Genomic DNA, 21422 nt, shown 5'->3' on the forward strand with positions numbered 1-21422 from the left:
ACCCAGTCAGCGCCGGAGCTCCATCGGACGCAGTCGTCTTTATTTTAAGCCAATTGTGCCAACGTGCGAATCTTCCCCGGCTTCCCATTGGTCCACAGACACGTCAGCAACAGCTTATCTCCCGCCCTCCCCTCAGCGTCAAATGCTGCTCACCCTCCACGCAGCGTGAACCTGCTCCACGCCAATTAAACACGACCACGGCAGCTGTTTCTTTTCTTCAAATTGTCTCATTTATTTAGTTACAGACCCCCCCACCTCAAAAAAACAGAAAAACAACAGAACAAAACAAATAAAACATAACAAAATATTCAACTCAAGGTTAAACTTCATGCACAACTCCCTGAAATAAAAACAGAATTCATAGCAAAGAGTAAAAACAGTCCACATAAACATCAGATGAACAGTTTCCCACAGATCTGGTGATGAGGGGATAAGGTGTGTGTGTGTGTGTGTGTGTGTGTGTGTGTGTGTGTGTGTGTGTGTGTGTCCCTCAGTGCTTGAACAGAATCTCAAATGATTTGTTTTTACTTGACTGATTAAATTTCAACTTTGTTCATGAAAAAAACAAGATTAAGTCCAAATGTTGTGTTGTAAGACACCAGACATCCAGACAGTGGAGATGCACTAACAGTGTTTCACATGTTCAGCCTGTGTGAAGCAGCAGAGCATGTGTGACGTCAGCCAGGACCCCACTGTCACTACAGTCCAGATACTGACACGTTTCACAGGGATCTGTTTGCACATGTGGCATCTGTGTGTGCATGAATACCGGCTGTTATCTCCATGTCCGTGGACACATACAGAGGTGGTGAATCTATTATGTATTTGGGAAGACGGTGACAGACGAGATTAAATGTATGGAAGCCCATTTCTGCCAGGAAAAGGAAAATAGATGAAAATTTAGCCATAATGAAAACAAAACTGCTCAGAGTAAGTCATACCGAGTAAAAATGATATATTATTAAGTGAAAATGAAGAAATATTGGGTCAGTTTTGATTTAAGTGATAAAATAGTCAAAATTATGAGATAAGTTTACTAGAAAGAAAATTTTGAGTTACTAAGATTAAATTTAGCTTGAATCTCTAAACTAAACTAAAACGATAGTAGTAGTAAGTCATCATTTAGCATAATAGGTCAAAACTATGAAATAGTAAGTCAAAAATATTAGTAAACTTTTTGCTTACTGAATGAAAACAATGACAGTAATTCAATATAATATAATATAATACAATATAATATAATATAATATTGACCTAAATTTGACCTTTGACCATTTTTATGATTTTTCTGGAAGGAATGTGCTCCTATATATGTCACATCTGAGGGTTTATTTTGCTTTTCCTTTGAATCTTACTGTAAAGCTCTTTTTTTAGACAACAGCATGATGGAGGCACCAAATAAATACCTCTGATCTCGTGAGTGTGAGAGAGAGAGAAAAGAGTGTATTAGAGTGAGAAAGACAGGAAAGAAAGGCTGGAAAATACCCCGTGATGCAGATTAAGCTTTAATGTGGCTAACTGTAAAAATGCCTCAGAAATATCAACAAAAACATTCATCTAAAGTTACGTTTCTGCAGTTTACAGCATCATTGCCTCAGTGCTCAGTGCTGGAGATTTGCAGTGAAGTGCATTCAACAGACATGGAGATAATAGTGATATAAGGGTATGAGATAGGCAGTGGACTGGTTTCACAGGGATGGAGTGACATGTAGCTGCAAGCTGAGAAAAATGATCCCTTCCCTTGGCTTCTGGACTGGATGAGAACAGGAAAACGAAAAACAGGAATCAGGGGTCGTTTCTGAATAAACATTTCTCTAGAATATGTATTCTAAAAAGAAATGCACGCCCTCAGTTTGGGCTGTCACACTTGTGCTTTTTCACCGCAGCATACAACATTTTAATAGCAGCATGTTCCGCCACATCCCTGTTGTTATATGAAACTCCCACTAAAGACAGTTTTGCAGATTATTTTGTGTCCGGGTTTGTTTGTGAGGACAATGAATCTGCTTTCCTAAATTCCTGAAAAGTTAATTCTGTGACAGCGGCAATATGATATTATTAACACACCATGTCTGCGAGGAGACACACAGAGTTAAAGACACAGGCTTGAGTTAAGTCAGTGAAACCAGTGTTTGCTTATGAACCAGAAAGTTGCTTTTATTCCACAGTAAAAGAACAAAACGGGTTGATCTCAAAACATCGTCAGCTTTGGAAATTTGCTTTTTTATTTTGACATCTCGTTGCAGGCCAGGAAAAAACATACCCATCCATTAAAATGTGCCCCTTATTCTGTTACACTCACACACACACACACACACACACACACAAAAAAACAAAGTTAAAAGAACAGTATTCACCTCATCACTGAAGCTTTCCTCACTGTCTCACAACATCAGCAACCACAAGTCTAACTACTGTACGGTGACATTTCACTTCCATCCTGCAGGCTGAGGAGACAAGAGAGAAAAAAATAAAAAATAAAGCAGACTGGTGCCTTGAGAAGTGATGTGTGTGGTAAATCATTTTTTTCTTTTACAGAATCAAGATATGTATTTTAAAGACAGAGTGACAGAACCAATTCAGAGTCGTGCCCTCGTGAAGACCAACAACAACACCGCCTGTGCACACGAGTGCGAGGAGGACGCACAGCCTGGCTTCAGCAGGCGACATGCACAGCACACACACACACACACACACACACACACACACACACACACACACACACACACACACACACACACACACACACACACACACACACACACACACACACACTGGCCGTCACTCAGCTCAACACAAATCCCGGCAGATTAAATCAAAAACACAACCAAATAAACGATACAATTAGCCACTGTAGGCAAAGATAACATTAAGAACACTGGCACTTCCTCGTCGTTGTAAATACCTGCTGAACTCAAGACCGAAAATATTTTCTGTCGCAGGATTTTAACAAAGGAAAGGGTGAAATAATGAGCCTCAGTGACTCCAAAAATAGGATTAAAAACTTGAGAACTTCACACTTTCCACTGACACTGGCTCAGATGAAGCGACTGCAGATAACCTGTAGATGAGACGTGAGAGTTGTGTTGACATGCTCCCCCCCCCGCCCCCCCAGGACACCTATACTGTGTCTATGTAAACATACACTGAAAAAATTATGTACATAATGTGGGTTTGTGTTGCCTCTGAATGGGACAGTCAGCCGTCTAACTGCCCTCCCTCCTGTGCAGCAGTGGACCCGTTGCTCTACTCTGAATGTGAGTGTGTTTATATATAAGAGAGAGAGAGCCAGAGAGAGAGAGAGAGAGAGAGAGAGAGAGAGAGAGAGAGAGAGAGAGAGAGAGAGAGAGAGAGAGAGAGAGAGGTGAGGTGAGCAGGTGTGGTCCAGGGCCGGGGAAAGAGCACCCGATTCAGCCACGAGACGTATTTACAACGCTGCTCACCACAGAGGAAGAACACTGAGGAAGAGGAGGAGGAGTGCTCGTAGAGAGGGAGAAGAAGGGACGACCACAGGGACTGGAGATTCACATCCCCCTTGTGGAAATACAGTGTCACTGCCACTCACTGTCATCTCTTTTTTTTTTTTTTCTCTTTGCTTTTTCTTTTTTCTTTTTTTAAAACAGATGTTGCGTCCCACCTCTTTGGTAATCTTGGGTGATTTTTAAATTAGCCAAGAACTGACTGATTATATACTAATATACACTTTATGCAAATTAAGTAATAAACACTTTTTTTTTTAAACTGCTCTTGGGATTTCAAACGTTTTTTTTCTCTCATTTTAAAAACAAAGCACCAGTCATGTGTTAAACAGCATTCAGCATCAATATCAGGCTACTTTCAGATTCTACCTGGAGCTACCTGCTGCCCTGACACCCACACCGGCGGCTCCCGGCTGCGTCTTCACTGAAGAGTTTCAATCCAAAATAAAACATCACTGACATCCACTCATTACATAATGACCAGAAGCAAAGCTGTGATGTATAATCAAATTATCAACAAAACAACAACATATCTGAAGATGTAATCGTCTTGATTTTCTGTGTTCTGTGTTTTTACTATTAAAGCTGCACTAGTAGATTTTTCAAAATTAGCACTAAATCAGATGCCTATGTATAACATGGAAGGTGTTGCTCATAGTTATGACCTCACAGATTATTTTTACCCAACTCTGCAGTTACACACAGCTGAATAGAGCATTTGGCCTCTTTTAGCTCATTGTTTTGGGCTAAAAATGAGCTGTAGTATTGGACTTAAGTTGATCAGAAGAACGACCTCTATGCTAACGTTGTTCTGTAGCTGCTAATTGCATACTCTCAATAGGCATTTGCTAACACATTAGCCATCGCAACTTTACAGAGAGCCTGAGTGAACCTATAATTTGTTGGTTTTGAAAACTTTATTCAAAATAGTGCTGACACATGTAATAATGCAAAGTACTTAAAATGCAGCCCTGGAATATAACCTTGTTTAACAATATGTCATGTTATTTCCTACATTTCTCTATACAGGGAGGGTAATTTAATAATAAAATATTGTCATTGTTTATTTGATATTTCTGTTTTTAGTAACGTTTAAGCCCATAAGTCCTAGACAATAACAGGTTTAATGTCAGCAGAGTGAAGCTACTCAATGTTGGTTTAAATGACTACAGCTAGTTTTTACATGGCTTTACTAACATTAGGACGAGACGAGCAATGTCGTCATTTTTAATCAGCAGAAATTAGAGCTGGAAAAATTGCATAATTAGAGAACATTGGTGTTAATCATGGATATGAAAGAAACCAAGTTACAGTGATGTAATGTACTGGTACATTTTTTCATATAAGAGCTGTAGCTTTTTATATGCTACTAAATGAAGTGTTGTTTAAGTCTGTTAAGATCACAAAAGTTTTAACTTATTAAATAGTTAATAGTACATTTATTTTAAAAAAGTTGATTGTGAAACCTGATATAGATGAAATAAAACCATTAATTAGTTTGCACTGAGATACAGAAGCAGCTTTAATCTCGTGGCAGCAGGACTTCAGCTTCCTATAAGTTTAGAATATAAAAGATGTTATTATTCAAATTATTTGATTAAATGACAGCAAACACTATTACTGATTTATCTTTTGAGTCACTTTTCAACCTGAAGTGACACAATAATTACTGTTTTTAGACCCTCACATGGGTTTTCTGCTTTCCTCTGTTTAATGTTAGTGTATCCTGAACATCTTTAGGTTGTGAACTGTTGCTCAGACAAAACTTGGTGTCTGAAGACGTCATCCAGAGCTGTGGGAAACCGGGATTTACCCTTTTTACAAAGTTCTTACGTTTTATACACAAAGCAATTCATTGAGGAAATAATCTCCAGCTGAATCCGTAATGAAGATGACTGTTATTTGCAGCCCTAGTTGTGTTTTCAGCTCGTTCGGCTTTGGCCAAAAATCGACTAATGCAGCTTTAAAAACATTTATCCACGACTTTGGAAAGAGGCTCTTCAGTTTTTCGGCGGCTGAAATGGCTGCTCAGTGTGGGCAGCTGCAGCAAACGCCTCCTCCTCCACAGGCACTCTGTTCAGTCCATAGTGACACTTAATATATGGGCCTTTTGCACATGTACAAGTAGAAGTCTCCATAAATAGAACTATACAGCAAAGTGCATGGATGGAACAGTACAAAAATACCTCTGAATTTATCTCTGCAGCAACACGTTGTTTCTTGTTTTTGTTTTTTGTTTTTTTTCATTTTTCAGATTTCTGATTGAAAAGGTGAAAATTCGAGTGAGACCAAGATATCAGTAAATAAATAAAATACAATGTCATACTTTTACCTAGGCAAGATACATAACTCTTAGAAATGTGAAGACATCGTTCCAGTATATAGTTTGACCCCCCCCTCCCCACCCGCTTAGCCACAGCAATCCTCTGTTGTTAGAGCAGAAGGTGACCACATTTAAACAAATATTCAAAATATACAGAAAATATGGAAATATATTATATATAGATACGTATAGAGTACGGAAGTAATGTCCAGGGCAGTTTGACCATGTTCACTGTGTCCACCTCCTCCTCCCCTGCCTGTTTGAAAGGTGATTCATCTGCCAGTATGAACTGTCACTGTCGCTCCTCTTCTTCTTCGTGTGATTTCTGAGAACTCTGCAGTGCTCCTTAGGAAACTATGCAAAAAAAATAAATACTATGAATCCATCCCACTGTCACTCAACAACATATTTCCATTTATGATATAATCTTTTTCATATTTCTTAACATAGATCAGAAAATAGTTCTTTGATTCCTCTTTTGTGTGTGTGTGCGCGCGTGTGTGTGTGTGTGTTTATTTATTTTTTTGTTGGATTTATTTTTTGCGTTTTTATCCCCAAAATACTTTTTAAAAAAAGTCGTTCTCGTCAGATGTTGAGAAAAATATAGACCTCTGATTAACTCAACTCTCTCCGGATATAAGACTGCAGTCTCTTCCAGTGGAATGCAGGACCACCTCTCAGCATCGGCGTCTTCTGGATTCGGTGGCAACCCAATCCCAACTGTAAGCACACTCGCACTGGCTCAGGACAGCTCTCGTGTAAGCTGTCAGCACTAGAGGGCAGGATACACACCTCCAAGCATCCTTACAGAGGGGGTTGAGGGAGAGAGAGAGGGAGAGGGAGGGAGGTGTCTGGGAAAACCCCGGGTTTACCTCTCCTGTTCTTCCACACCTTGCAAGACTGACCCAAATTCCACAGTGAGAATTCACTCTTTTACCTCTGAAGTTGTACTTTAGACCCCTGTGTGTTTGTTTTCTCTCATGCTGAAGTCTTTCCTGTTTTAGAAGCCCTCTATATGACAGTAGGCCTCCAGGCTGGAGAAGAGGATGTAAAGGAACCAGAGGCTGAAAAAGAAGGCTGATGTGGCCAGTCTGTGTCCCCGGGGCCCGCCCAGTTCTCCTCCGATGTGGGCCCGGCGCCGGTAAAGCAGCACCGAGACGGCCAGGAAGGCGAAGATGGTGAAGAGAGTGACAGAGAAGGCCAGCGAGCCGGCTTCCACCACGAACGGCTTCCCTTTCATGTGCCAGTAGATGGCCGCCACCGACCAGGCCATGCCGATCCCCAGGAAGACGTTGACGGCGTTGCTGCCGGTCACATTCCCGATGGAGGCGTCTGCGTAGGTGTCCTGGACGGCTGCTACCTTACTGGCAAAGGTGTCTGTGGAGACAAAAGTCAGTTCCCAAGACTTTAACTTTGAGCAAATAATTTTAAATGTGAGCTAAAGGTTCATTCTTGACTTTATGAAAATTATTTGAAATGAATGGTTCAAGATGCATTTAGCAGCTTGCAGCTAATGTTTCAACCATATCTCATGGTCTTCATCATCAGATGGAGTTTACTCAGTTGACTGAAGTATGAACTTGGGTCACATGATAGCAGGTGGTGTTTATGGGGCAGGATGATTGTGAACCCAAAGATCTTTGGCATAGACTGAGGCTGACCTAACTCCATCTGCTGGTGGAGACCACAAACGTGGCTGAAAGCTCCAAAAAAAAAAACAACAAAAAACTAGGAAGTGGACCAGATATTTTGTCAAACTATTTCAAATGACTTTCTAATATATTTCTGATAGGATTTGTTAGGGAAACCTACTACCTATAAAAATGAGCCTGACTGGCATGGGCACGTAGATGTATTGATCCTGTCATAGGACAAACTCATCAAGGTAGAAAACACGGTGTTTTAAAGCCTCTGTGCGCAGGAGCTAAGTTTCGACTCTGGTGACTCCTCGTGGTTGCAAATTGATGACTTAGTAACTGGAAGTAATTTGATTACCTTTTCAGTAAAGTGTAGTGTAAGCTAATTATGATTCAGTCATTGCATTACAGTTAGTAATCCCAGTACTCTGACATTTGATGGTGGCCTATTCGCTGTCTTATTGGAAGTTGCCTTATTTAAATTTTGTGAGTTGTTGGTAGTTGTGCGGACATCATCTCTTTTTGAGTTGGGGGTTGGCGGACCTATAACTGAGCCTCTGAGGTCAGGACTTCCAGAGAGCTGCTGGATGGTTAAATTGCAGGGTTTTGTTTTCTGTTTCTATGTGTTAGATTCAGAAGAAGATGTGTGGGTGTGGATGATTTGGAGCTCCCCCCCCCCCCCCCCCCCCGATGCTAATGAATCTGAGTAATGAATGTACCATAATGAGTAATGTAACACACTGCTTCTGCTGCTGAATATTTAGGGAAAGTAGTCTTATTACTTTTCCACTGGGTAATATGTGATGAGCAGAACCAAAAAATACAGAAAAGCTTCTGTCATCAGAATAAAAACAGATGTAAAAAGACAGGACAATTACAAAAATTCTGCACACGGGGGCTTTGAACATCACATTACTGTTCAGTCCTCCACAGAGATACTTTACAGTTTTTAGTAAACAAAGGAGATCATCAGGACGATTCATGTCACATCATTTAAACTGTAATTATGAGAAGCCAAAACTGTTTATATCAGCCTCTTGCTGTAATTATAAGCTGGAGATATTAGGGATATTTGACAGCTACACTATCTCCCACTCCCACAGACATGCCAACATCCTACAACCTGTGGCATCTGAATAGAATCTGATATAATACAAGGATTCAATTCATTTGAAAGGAGCTAAACTCTGTTTTTCAGTATGTGACGCACCCAAAGTTTGTAATTTAAGCTGAATATCTGCTGTGATTTAGAGTCATACGGCCTCTGATCCTAGCAAGTACACAAGTACACAAGTACACAGAAGCCTACACACTAAGTTGCTCTGTGCACGTCCTCTTTTAGAGAGGTGAAGAAGAACTGATAAATAGTAAATAGTAGTAGTAAGTTTAGCCGTTAGCAAAATGTCAGCAATTTGTCAATACGCTACACTGGGAAGTCTGTGTAGCACTAGTGTTGGTACAACTAGAATAGAATTATTAGTTATTTATTTCAATATTACATTTTTTAATGATTATTTTCTATGACATTCATGTATCTGTTTAACCTGTTTAACCTGATCCAGGCCATACAACAACGGAAACAATCATCAATCACATCTGTACAGGGTCAGTAGTATACAGCTGTTCAAGTTTTTTCGGATCAGTACTCAGTATCGGCTGATACACAAATTCATGTATTGGTATCGGTATCAGTATCGGGAAAGAAAAAATGGTTTAAAGTGGGAACAACCATATTAAAAATAATACTTTCATTTTCCTTCCACTGGCAAATCTGCCTCACAGAGTCAGTTGGTGTGTGAAGGCCGGCAGTCCTCTGTGCTTCGCTCTCGTCTGTTCATAATATCTATAATATGTTTTCTATAACATCTTTTCTCCCCAAATAAAGACAGAGTAATGATTTATTAATGCCGCACATAGGACCTTTAATAACAGAAAACGCTGACAGAGTCTAACTTCTTGGTGACATATTGTTCCTGTCGGGTGAAAATGTCAGTTTGGAGGAAATAAGAATATCAGCCGTCTTGATGACAAAGCATGTTTGTTGCTTGAGAAGGTCTCAAAAGCTTGTGAAGTCACAGTTTTCTTAACCATAACTATAAAAGAAGAATATAATCCATCAACTGATGAACAGATTTACATGTTACAAACGTGAACATATTGACAGTGACATGTCCTCTCTGCTGCTGCTGGACTCACCTGGGACAGATGTCCCGAGCGCCACAAACACCACAGCAGTGACCGAGTCTTTGAGGCCGATGGTGCAGCCGAAGTGAGACGCCAGGTCACCGATGACGGCCGTGAGCAGGCCGATGATGATGATGGAGATGATGAAGCAGGCCCAGCCGTTCATGTAGTCTGTGGGAGGGACGCAGGCGAACAGGACCTTCCAGAAGACGGTGAGGAAGTGCATGACGTAGTCGAAACAGGACGGCAGCCGTTCTTCCCCCGTGTCCTCTTCGTCCTCATCTACTGGGTAGAAGTGGAGCCGAGCGGGGGCGGGGGGCGGCAAGGAGGGGGTGAAAGGTGGGACAGATTGAAGTGTAATGGGATGACAGGAGAGAGTGGAGCAGCAGGGAGGACGAGGAGATAACAGAATATTTGGGCAAAGATAAAGAGAGAGGGGTGACAGAGGGGAAGTAAATATTAAGAGACGGGATAGGGGGCGTGGAGGAACAGAGGGATGGAGGACGAGGAAGCAAAAGAGGGTATGACAAGGAAAGAATGATGACAGATGATAAAGCACAAAGTTGAGAGAGAGTGGAGAGGGAGAGAGATGGAAAACAGTGGCGAGATAGAGGATCGATGAAGGAGATAAGGGAAGACAGAGAGGGGAAGGAAGAGAACAACACTCACTTAAAATGGCACACTGACTTATTTTTCAGCCTGAGACATCATCATACAGTATCACTGCAGCCTGAGGCTGCTGTTATGTACACTCAACTTTGAATGTGCAACGAATACATATCCAGATTAATAACTGCCACAGGGAGAGAGCCATTTGTAACGAATTAAAAGAGCTGCATGTTTTTGCAAATGAAGTTTAAGATAAATATGTTTCACTGTCACTTTAGTTTATAGGTTATAAACTTTGGTTTACTCTTTCATATTCTAAGTCTTTAATAATTCAGGGTTTGGAAACTGGTTTCTCAAACTCTTCTCCACTAACTCGCTTTGTGGGTGAACAGCTCTCAGTATGAGGTTAGCCTGGGCTCCAGGCTTTTGGCTGTTGGTTTACGCGTGAACAGCTCTCACATTATGTCCCAAATCCAAACTGCAAACTATTTGTAAGCAGGTTTTGAGAATGTCAAGTGTTCACACTTCAAACCTGTCAAAGCAGACATCATGCACACTGTAATAAATGGGGTCGATTTTAGAGTGTACTGTTGATGGACACTACTCTTAAGAAAAACATTTTTTGTTGTATTATTTCCTGTTATATAAGTATATAATGATTAAATATATTGATTATATATATTGATCTTTGTAAATATAAAGCTAAAATGGTACAGAAATAGTTTGTAGTATGGATTTGGGATCATAGACTATATATAAAAAGTTTGGGATACAGTCTCAGTGTCTTCTGGCTGAGTTCACACAACGTCATTGTTCAATCCTGCCAACAAGGTGCAACAAATGCACCAAATACACTAAAAGTGCTGCATTCAGTCTGGTGTATTTGGTGTATTTGGTCGATGTTGTTGATGACCAACAGGTCAAAGGGAGATTTCCTAAAACATACAGATTTATTTGTTCTGTCAAAGTGAGTTTGAAAAAGAAACTGAACCTCTGTACACTCTCTGGATAAAAGCCTCATTTTCTAAGAGCTGAAAGTGTAAATGTAAGCGGCTGTCCTTTTAATTTGGAGTCCTGGGCGTCCTCTGTGTCCCTGCAGCTCACAGGAAACTCAGCGGACATTCACAGGGACACAGTGCTGATTCAAAGTGTCAGGCCATGTGAGCTGCATGCATTTTTCAACCACTAGTGGATCATGAAAAATAAAAGAGCACCGCTGGATTAAATATTTCAGCACCAAAGTGATGGGCCAAGGCCTTGGCGACGCTCACTACATGGTGGCTGTGACTGCGGCGGACGGACGGAGCGGCTGCTGCACTGCAGGCTGCAGGAGGATCTGATGCTGCGGCCGCCGCCTGACGTGATGGATGAGCTTCTCTCTCACATACATGAGATTATTCCAGCGCTTCAAGAGCTTTGCTTTCCACTGATATGAGTTTTTGGGAAGGAAGTCAGTGATAAACAGGACTGTGAGCTGATGATATTCTATAGCTGTAAGTTTGACAGTTATGTGGAAAAAACTGTTCAGTCCTTGTATTAAAAGTTTAGTGGATAGTTTGACAGTTTGAGAAATACACTTCTCTGCTTTCTTGCCGAGGTAGATAAGAAGATTGCTACCACTCCACTATCTGCACAGTAAATATGAAGCTGCAGCTAAGAGACAGTTTGCTTAGCTTAGCATAGAGACTGGAAAGTCAGCTAGCCTGGACCTGTCCATAAGGTAAAATAATCTGCCTACCAGACACCTCTAAAGCTCAACAATTAACACGTTATTTATCTTGTTTGTTTCATCATCGCAAAAACTGTTGGTCTTCGTGCTAAGCTAACCATCCCTGGGCTCCACCTTCATATTCAACAGACGTTATCATCTCAGCTAACTGTTGACAAAAAGCAAATAAGTGCCAAAAAAAGAACATTCATACTGTGGGATGATAAATTCTTTAACGAATGAAATCATCAAGATGAGCAGCTCTTTATGGCAAATTCACTCAGTAGTCATCATGTTGGCAGAGAACAGACGGCAATATTAACAATATGAGTCATTTTTGATAATAAATAACACGCCAAGACAATCTGACTCATCTATTATAAAACTTTCCAACCAGGAGGCACTTATAAATGCAAAAGTGATTCATAATTGATAAATAAATAAAAACAATAACATGTAAAGAAACTTTAATGAAAAAGAAGCTAACTCATATTGTGCACATATATTTGTGCCCTAATTTGTTTCTGCTCCTCATTTACATGTGTGGATGAATATGAAACTGCCCTGGGTGTTCCCCTGCAGCGCCCTCAGCATCACGCCTGACCACATGGAGCCACTTCTTGTTTACATGAAGTTTGCAAAAACATCTGAGTGGATGAAAAAAATCTTATCATTTACATAAGTGCATCTCTGTGCGGCCCCTGGAGTCAGAGCAGAAAACACAGTGGATTCTTACATTACCTGCGCTGACTGTGATGGCCTCCATGAACTGGTCTCTCCAGGAGTTCGTTCCCACCACCAGTGCCAGGTTGGTCTTCTTGATCAGCTTGTCCACTGTGCTCTGCATGACACAACACCAAAACAAGAACCAAATCCATCCATTATTTATTCTCAGTGTCCAGAATCTGCATTCAGAGAGACTGATGGAGAGAAATACACAAGCTCCACCACATGATGGCAGTGACATCCAGTTCCAGGCAGCACAAACCTTTTATTTGATGCATGATAAAAACCACTCACCAGAAACAAATATGGTGGGTATATTTTTGGTTGAGGAGGTTAGAAGATGCATATAAACCGTATCTCCTACAGCAAAACATCTATGTGGGTTGGGATGCCTCTGAATAGCATCCCTCTGAAATTAGAGACATGCATCTGCTCTTTCATGCAAGGTGGCAGCTGGTTAGTTAGCGCCATCTCCTCTCTGTGTGACTGCCCGGAAAACACCAGTTTCAGCTGTAATTATCAGGGATCTCAGGCTGCGTTGGCTCTGTTTGAAGAGGAACCTTTCCCACCTTAAACTCGTATGATTCCTCAATAATGACTTCCAGCTTGGAGTGTTCCCCCAGCACCGGTTTTCCCATCTCCGCGATCCGCTTGGCTTCCTCCTCGTCAGATGTCAGCTTCCTGTCTGGCACATCTGGGGCGGAGAGGGAGCAAAATAAAAAGGAAATCACAGTGAGAATGACGGCAATCAACATAAGAGGATGCTCAGGTGATTATCATGTGTCATACTGAGCCGCAGTATAAACATCAGAAGGCTGCTTTACAGGTGACAGCTTGAATTTATTCAGATTTTATAATATTCAGGTGATTTGTTTCATATGCAGCATTTAAGGCACATCTGTAAACAACTGTGAGATGGATTGTAGTACTGTTTACTGCATTAACACGTAGTACAAGAACAGCCTTGTTATGTAAAGGTTAGACAAACTTACATGCTTGACTGATCAACACACAAACACTGCAAAGGCAAATATTGGGTGCAAATCTTTTTCTTTTTGATTTCCCATCATTCACTTCTTCTCCACAAATGTTGGAGGTTACAATGACTTTCACAGTCGACATGTTTTAGGTTCAGAAATACAAATACACAAAATACATGTTTTCTCTCTATCCCTGATTATACTGAAGCCAAAGTGCTGACATCCACCACTGTGAAACAATGTGCTCTGCTATTAGACTGAATTCATTTTTTCAGTCTGACACTGTCTCCATGACTCAAACCAACTGTCACACCATCATCTTCCATTTTCTCATGAATCAAAGAAACATGTTGATTTAAGAGTTTTTATTCCTGTGAGATGACAGTTTGTCCAGATGCACGTACAGTATCTCGACGTTAATGTTCTTCATCCCACTTCTCTGATTGGTCCACTGTGTCTCTAACCAGCGAAGTCCTTAATGGAAACAGCACTGGACCAGGCGGAGAAATGATAGCTACTCGGTGAACTGGAACCAGCTAAATACAGTGGAGCACAAAGCACTGAACATGTGGATGGAGATCTAGCTCCATGACAACTGAGCAAACTCCTGATGAAGTCTGTGTGATAAGGTTGACAGCAAAAAAAAAAAGTAGGATTGGAGTTTTTTTTTTTATAGAGAATGAGCTTTAATGCTTGTTTGCTTTTTAATTTGGGTGAACTGGCCCTTTAAGACCAATACTGTATCAACATTAATCCTCACCACAGGTTTGCACAGCTGAGCCAACTGATGAAACCCAGCGCAATATGGTAACAAGCACTTTCAAGGCCTTCCATTCACTGTCAAAACTCTTCCAGGCCTTATTTCAGGTTTTCCATATTCGGACTGATTCCTGAGGACTGTGGACGTCCTGATCAATCCATCTCAGTGCCTATCAGACGTGTCCTGTGTGGCTCTGCTGCAGAAAGAAGCCACAGTGCCTCCCAGAGTTCCCGAGTGTGCTGTGAAACTACAAAGAGCTCCATAACATCAATTCTGTGCTGTCGAACTCTATCAAGAAGAGGCGGCTGCGCATCCAAAGGCCTCTCATCCTGCTGTGTCTGTGACACCCCCGCTGAGCCACCTGGTGCAGAGACCTTGTCATCTTTTATACGAGGGCCCCGAGTCCCAGCCTGCTGCTCTTTGCTGACAACACGCTTACCATTAAATATTAACATTGCCATTAAAGATCACAGCCAAGTCCCCTTGATAGGAGGACGTGTCGGCGAGCGCACACACACAGAAGCATGCATAATATACCGGTGCATGAGTGCCTGCACGCACACACACATACACACACTTTAAGGCTAAATCAATTACACACCCAAGACAGTGTGTACCCTCAAGTCCTGACGGGATTTCTTTTGCTCATGTTTAAAATTTGATTATCCAGCCATTCCCCTGCTCCGTGCTGCACCGCTACATAACAGTTTCCTTGACAAGGATGTTGGGAAAAATCACACAAAGGTAATTAAATTTCTAATTTGGGAACTGCAGGTTTTTATCTTGACGGTTATCAAATGTTTGTACCTTGCTCTTGACTTGAGAACATAATTTATGGATTTATGATTAATTAATCTTCTGATTAGCATGCAAATCCGTCATTAAGAGCGGGAGAGGTCAGCAAAAGAACATGTCGTTTTTGTAACAATGATAACAGAGATGCCATGCAGTTTATTTATGTCAAATCTGATATATTAAAGTCTCCATCTGCAGCAGAATGAAGCATCTAAACCATCACTGATTTCACACCGTGCACAGGGACCCTCAGATGTTCACAGAGGAGGGAGGTTAGTGGAGATGCTTATCGAGGAAGAGTGGACAACTTACCATCAGCTAACAACAGGGCTGTGGAGGAGAGGACACATGGAAGAGGCAGAAGAAGAAGAGGAGGAGGAGGAGGAAATGGAGAAAACAGAAAAAGCAATGAGCAGTGGAAATTGAAGAAAGAAACACTGATAAAGGATAAAAAAGTAAGTTAAGAAGAGGGAGAGAAATGTGATGGCCTCAGAAAATGCCCGGGTATTGACCCAGAGGTGTAAAATGTGTGGCACTGATTATGTGATGAACTGAAGGAGAGGAAAGAATATGGTATTCTGTCGCTTTTTATGGGCACGAAGGCAGAATTGAGGTTTATTAGAGGGAAAAATGTCCAATAGAAATCAACAAATGGTCGAATATTTTACGCCGTGAGTTCCAGATATGAGTATAATACTAATTCAGAAGTTTACTGCTCCCAGCCGAGTCAGATAAAAGAGTCTGGAGATAATAATTACACATGAACCCTTATTCACAAAGGTCACTACGATGTCATGTTGGATCAATGTAGGACCCCATCCTAAATCAGACATCCATCACATCATGATTGCAGCTCAAAAAATGTATTTACTCTTAGTATTAACTGAGCTTAAATAAAAAAATAAAATAAATTTCTCTTTTTTTAATCTTTCTATTTGTTTCCTTTTGCCCTTTTAACTTTTTTTCTTTAAGTCGCTGCTCGTTCTTGTTTTATTCATGCAGCTGCATCTCTATGTTCATTACTGAAAACTGCTAGGAGCAATTTAAAAGAAATAAATAATAAGTTCACATGGAAAAAAAAACAAAGCAAAAAACACAGAGCTTGTATTTAAATAAATTAAACCCCTAAATGTCAACAAAGAAAAAAATAACACGAGGTATACTGCAAATCGTATGCTAATAGTTAATTATAAGGAAAATAAAATTGCATAATTAAACATCTTACTCAGATCTTTTTAAATCAACCCTGAAGCAGATGAATTTCTTATTAATAATATGAATCATTTTTTAAATCCAGTGATCAATAATTCAAAATGCGAGAGAAAATCTGAACCGCAGGAAGTTGAAATACATCAAATACAGTGCAATTACTTCCTGGTTCCTGTTTTCATCATATAAAATAATATTTTTAGTGTCGCCTCAGTTGTGTAATTTGTTGTCCAGAATCCTGTTGGTGGATAAAACATGTATCATCTACAAATGTTGAAATTTAGCAGTGGGTGAGCTTTAAACTGTGTTACGTAAGAGCCAGTGTTGCCACTGTCAATATGGCAGAAGGGAGGATGACAGGATTTTATTTGACAGCTTCAGTCGGGGGGGGCTGTGAATAAACAACAACAAAACCTGCTTCAACCTGCCACCGAGAGCTGCCAGCCAGTCTGAAAGCCTTGTTAGCACGTTAGAGAGTTTAGTGTCTTGTGAAGGCCTAAATGCTGCTTCAGAGGCTTTTCTATTTATAGATATACTGTAACATTATAAAAGAAGCTGTGGATTCTTGTAATGTGTTTGATCTTAATAAGCACCGCGGCACTGAAAGTGTCAGACTCACAAACTATCTGGAAAATATTAGTTATTGGAAGCTGAGATGAAAAGACAACGATGGACTCAGCTATAAAAAAAAAAGCAACATCACTAAAACTGTGAAAATAGTGTGATTTACAGTGTGAGGGGACATTAAACACACACACACACAAAAAGACATGCTCAGCTCATTTCATCTGGACTATATAAAGAACGAAAGAACATGATGCAATGCAAAAAATCTGGACACACTGACGACACTGCAGTCGCTGACAGAGGTAAAATTTGACAAACCAATTAACAAAAAAACCAAACAAACAAAAAAAAACATGACTAAAACTAAAACGCTGCATGTTTCATATAAATTTAAAGCTGAGATCAAACCTCACAGAACTTCCCTCGTTCATTATTTGTCCTTGTGATTAGAAATTCAAAAGCAAATCCAGGCTTTGTTTGACTCTTTTCATGTCAGGGAACAATCAGTGAAGAAATTCTGGTCTAATACACTTTTTATGATGAGAAACTCGTCTTCAAACAAACACAGCTGGGGAGATTCTGCCAGTGGTTTACACAGTCAGTTTCTATCTTACTGCTAAAGCCTCATTATTATTGCTCCTTTTAAAATCCTATTTGATTTTAGTCCCATTGTTTTACTTAGGATTTAGCGCCTGGCAGGAGAGAGGTGGGTGGTTTCAGGAGGTGGTTCAGGTTGGAGCAGGTTGAATTTCCTCTGTGAGGTTTCTTCAGTTTTTTTTCTCATGTCCTTTTGAGCAATGTCTTCTTCTATCGTCTAAGAAAACTGCTGCTGCTGAGGAGACATTGTAAGTGATGCTGGACTACACTAACAACTGTGACTTTTCCACTGGAGCAGTCTGAGGTTGAGACCGAAAGGTTGGATTTAATGGAAGTTATTCAGCGAGAGGATCGATCTGAATCCCCTCGCTCAGATTTTCCACTCAGATCTGAGATCCTGGGCGAGGCTGCTAATCATCCGACGACAACCCTCCACACAGTGAAATAAAATATGCTGATGATAAACCTGGTGTAGATGCTCAGGCCCCTTCCTCAGCATTTAGATTGTGACTCTGCCTGATTGTTTATCTGCGCGCTGCAGCTGCAGAGCAGATCAGTGACACAGCACAACACAACACACTCAGAAGCCCATGGCAACGTGTAAACCATAACTAAATGATATGATTAAGAATAGAAAGAGGCTCTAAAAGTCATCGAGCGAGGAAGATAATTACGTGACAGGATACGCTGTGAGTGGATGAAGAGAGAGGCCTTTCAGCCTCCTCAGACTCAACTCTTCCCTTTGACGTCTTCATCATCGTTTCCCCCTCACATTCATGAAACAAGGACACACTTTCTTAAAGGCATCAGAGGCTTTGAAGGACGAAACAAAGCTGTTCACATCTTCGTGAATGGAGCGGCTCCTTCCACTGAGACAGGATAATAATTAACCTGTTTGTGTTTGGAGGCAGCTTATCAACTTCCTAAATCAAATACAGTCCACAGTTAATCATCATTAGTAGCTAAGTGCATTAATTGCTGTGGGCGACTTGCTTCATTATCATTAGTACTAGCCGAGCCGCGCTGGTCTGAAGCCAAGTGTAAAGCCCAGCTGTGGTGAGTCTGAGTGTCCACATACCAACATCAGTAATAACAGGGTGTCATTGGGTAAAGGCTGGAGAGGGAGCAGCTCACATGAGTCTTCAGATAAAGAGATACAAACATATATAAAGGCTCACAAGCACATACAAAAAGATTCAGGGACAAGCACACACAGAAATACACATCTAACAAGAACAGAAGAGTTCATTTTTGACACGTGTTGGTTGTTTGCTTAATGTTTAGTACATAAAATGTCATAAAACAGTGAGGAACGCCCACCAGTTTCTCACAGCCTGAAGTGATGTCATCAAATATCATCGTTTGTTTGACCAGAACTAATCAGTTTCCAGTGATGTGCAACAGAGAGAAGCAGAAAATCCTCACAACTTGAGAAGCTGGAGGAATATTTGCCGTTTGATAAGTGATGTAAACAATTCAATTTATTTGCAACGAAAATATCAGTTTGCAGAAACAGAGCACAACATGTCTGCAAAATATTATCCTTGCTATCAGAAGCTTCAACTAAAAGACAGAGGTGCTGTCAACAGTATAAACAGTCTTATTTACAGTGTGAAGGAAACTTTCACACACCCGCAAAGACACAATCCACTGATTTAATTCAAGTACTTTTTTAAAAACTTTCGCAAATACCTAAAGAACATAATGCAATGCAAGAGAAAATCTTACTGTAAAACACTGTTGTACATTAAAGGTGCCCTGAGGAGCGCCACAGAGCAATGATTTAATTAGAGAGGTCTCTGTGTTTGTTTAGGTCTGCAGCTTTATCAGCACACAAGGACACAAATACGGTGGTTTAATGTTATCCTGCTCATCAGATACACACCGAGAATCATCCATTCAAGAAAAACAACAGCATCAATTGTTGGTAAAAATAAAATAAAATAAAAAATGACTTATGTTTACATTTCAGGACTTGTAGTGGCTGTGTGATTTATGGTCTTTCAGGGGCAAAGGCAGAACTAGCTCGACTGTTGTTATAGAACGAACCACGAAGGAGGAGGAGAGGCTGGTGGGACAGGTGACCGCCTCGCTGTTCACCGTTTCCTACAGTCAGTGTTGGTTTCTTTATACCATGACGACAATCATTCCCCAACCTAAAGCAAGTAGCTCTAATAAAAACTATTTATATACAGTACATATTATTTTAACCATGACAACCAATGTTCCTTTACCTTAATCAATAATTTAGCTGCACCCAAATAGATGCTAATGTTGCTCTGTATCTGCTGGACGTGTAAAATAGGAAACAGTTGATAAGATCAGATCAATAAAAGGTCATATAAAAGGTTTGAATGCAAATATAACTGAGTTTGTGTTCAATAAAACTCTACAAGGTACCTTTAATTTTCTGTAGATTGATAATCAATTAATCGACTTGCACACATGCACAAATATATATACACTCAGACAACAAACACACAAATCTACACACACACACATACACACACACACACACACACACACACACACACACACACACACACACATATAAAGACAAACAGAGGTGTTTCGGAGACAGACTTAAAGTACAGACTGCACTCACAATCCAGAGGGTTGTCATTGTGCCAGCATTTCGATAGGGAAGATTAACCAAAGGGATATAATTGGAGGGGAGGAGGAGTGTGTGTGTGTCTATATATATATATGTGTGTACGTGTGTGTGTGTGTGTGAGGGGGTAGGGTGGAGAGTCTGTGTTTAAACGTTGTCATCATCAGCGTGTTCTCCTGCGTGCTCGGCCTAATCAGATCTGTCTCGTTACAAAAGAGCGAGTCCTCCTCTGGCTCTCGCACACAGCCGAGCTCTGAGTCACAGCGTCAATACGCAGCTAATGTTCGCCTTCTCTCTCCACAGCTCATTAAGACAGAATCATCATTTGACTTATCAGGGCTATTCTGGTCGCTGAGGCCAGGGGCGGATCTGGGCCTGTGCCTGGAGCGGAGCGCGTGGATGGGCGGAAGGATGGATGGAAGGATGGAAGGGTGGAGGAAATAGGTACAGAAGTAAAGAGAATCTGGTGGAGGCAGAAGATGGCTGGATGGATTTATGGAGAAAAGAGGAACAGGAACAAGAAATGATGGAGAGATTTCTGGAGAAAGAAGAAGAGGGATGGAAGGGATTGATGGTGGAAGGAATAGAGGGATGAATGAAGGGAGGAAGCAAGGATGGAATAGGGAAGAGGTGTGAAAGGATGGGAAGTGGTGGGGTGGATGGATGGATGGATGCTAGGTGGGGATTGTGAGGATGGATAGAGGGATGAAGGAAGGAGTGATGCTGGATGATGAATGGATGAAGGGACTGACTGAGAATCTGGTGGCTGCAGGATTATGGGCTGATGGAGGGATTGACAGAAACAGAAGCGGAAGGAAGAAAGAAATGAAGGGGGGAATATCTGATGGGAGAAATATTAAAGAAAGGAGGGGGGTGTGGAGGAACGGAGATGTAGAGAGTGGAGCGACAGTAAATAGATTTATGGATGGATAGAGAATAGCAACAGGGACAGGTGGAGGGATGATTGATTGAGAGATGGGAGGATGCAGGGATGAGTGCAGGTAGGAGTGGAGGAACTGAGGTAGAGAGAGCTGGGAGAAGGGAGGAGAGTTTGAGTTATGGAGGAGTGGTAAATGGACTGTACTTATAGTGCTAAACCTCAGCAGAAAAGTGCTTCACAGCGCCTCTTACTCACCCACTCACACACACTCACACACTCATGGCGGCACAGTTTCTATGCAAGAAGGTAGATTAACTATCAGGAGGAGTTTGGGGTTCAAGGAAACTCCTACATGGG

General features: G+C 41.0%; 1 protein-coding gene across 5 annotated transcripts in view; it reads right to left on the reverse strand.

The window, feature by feature from the left end:
• Positions 1-5692: 5692 nt before the first annotated feature.
• Positions 5693-21422, reverse strand: part of slc8a3 (solute carrier family 8 member 3) — a 110411-nt gene continuing 94681 nt past the window's right edge. The window contains exons 4-8 of one of the 5 annotated variants that reach the window (XM_071498478.1): positions 15514-15531; positions 13236-13360; positions 12682-12781; positions 9636-9908; positions 5693-7179 (exon numbers count right to left, since the gene is read on the reverse strand). In XM_071498478.1, the coding sequence (XP_071354579.1) occupies positions 6803-7179; positions 9636-9908; positions 12682-12781; positions 13236-13360; positions 15514-15531 (893 nt within the window). In that variant the 3' untranslated portion in view covers positions 5693-6802. Of the gene's footprint in view, positions 7180-9322; positions 9533-9635; positions 9909-12681; positions 12782-13235; positions 13361-15513; positions 15532-21422 lie in introns of those variants that run through there. The other 4 variants (XM_071498479.1, XM_071498482.1, XM_071498480.1 and 1 more) reach the window with 4 other exon arrangements.

Source organism: Trachinotus anak, unplaced genomic scaffold, assembly GCF_046630095.1.
Source record: "Trachinotus anak isolate AG129_WGS33_773 ecotype Australia unplaced genomic scaffold, CSIRO_AGI_Tana_v1 ptg000015l, whole genome shotgun sequence".
Taxonomy (NCBI): domain Eukaryota; kingdom Metazoa; phylum Chordata; class Actinopteri; order Carangiformes; family Carangidae; genus Trachinotus; species Trachinotus anak.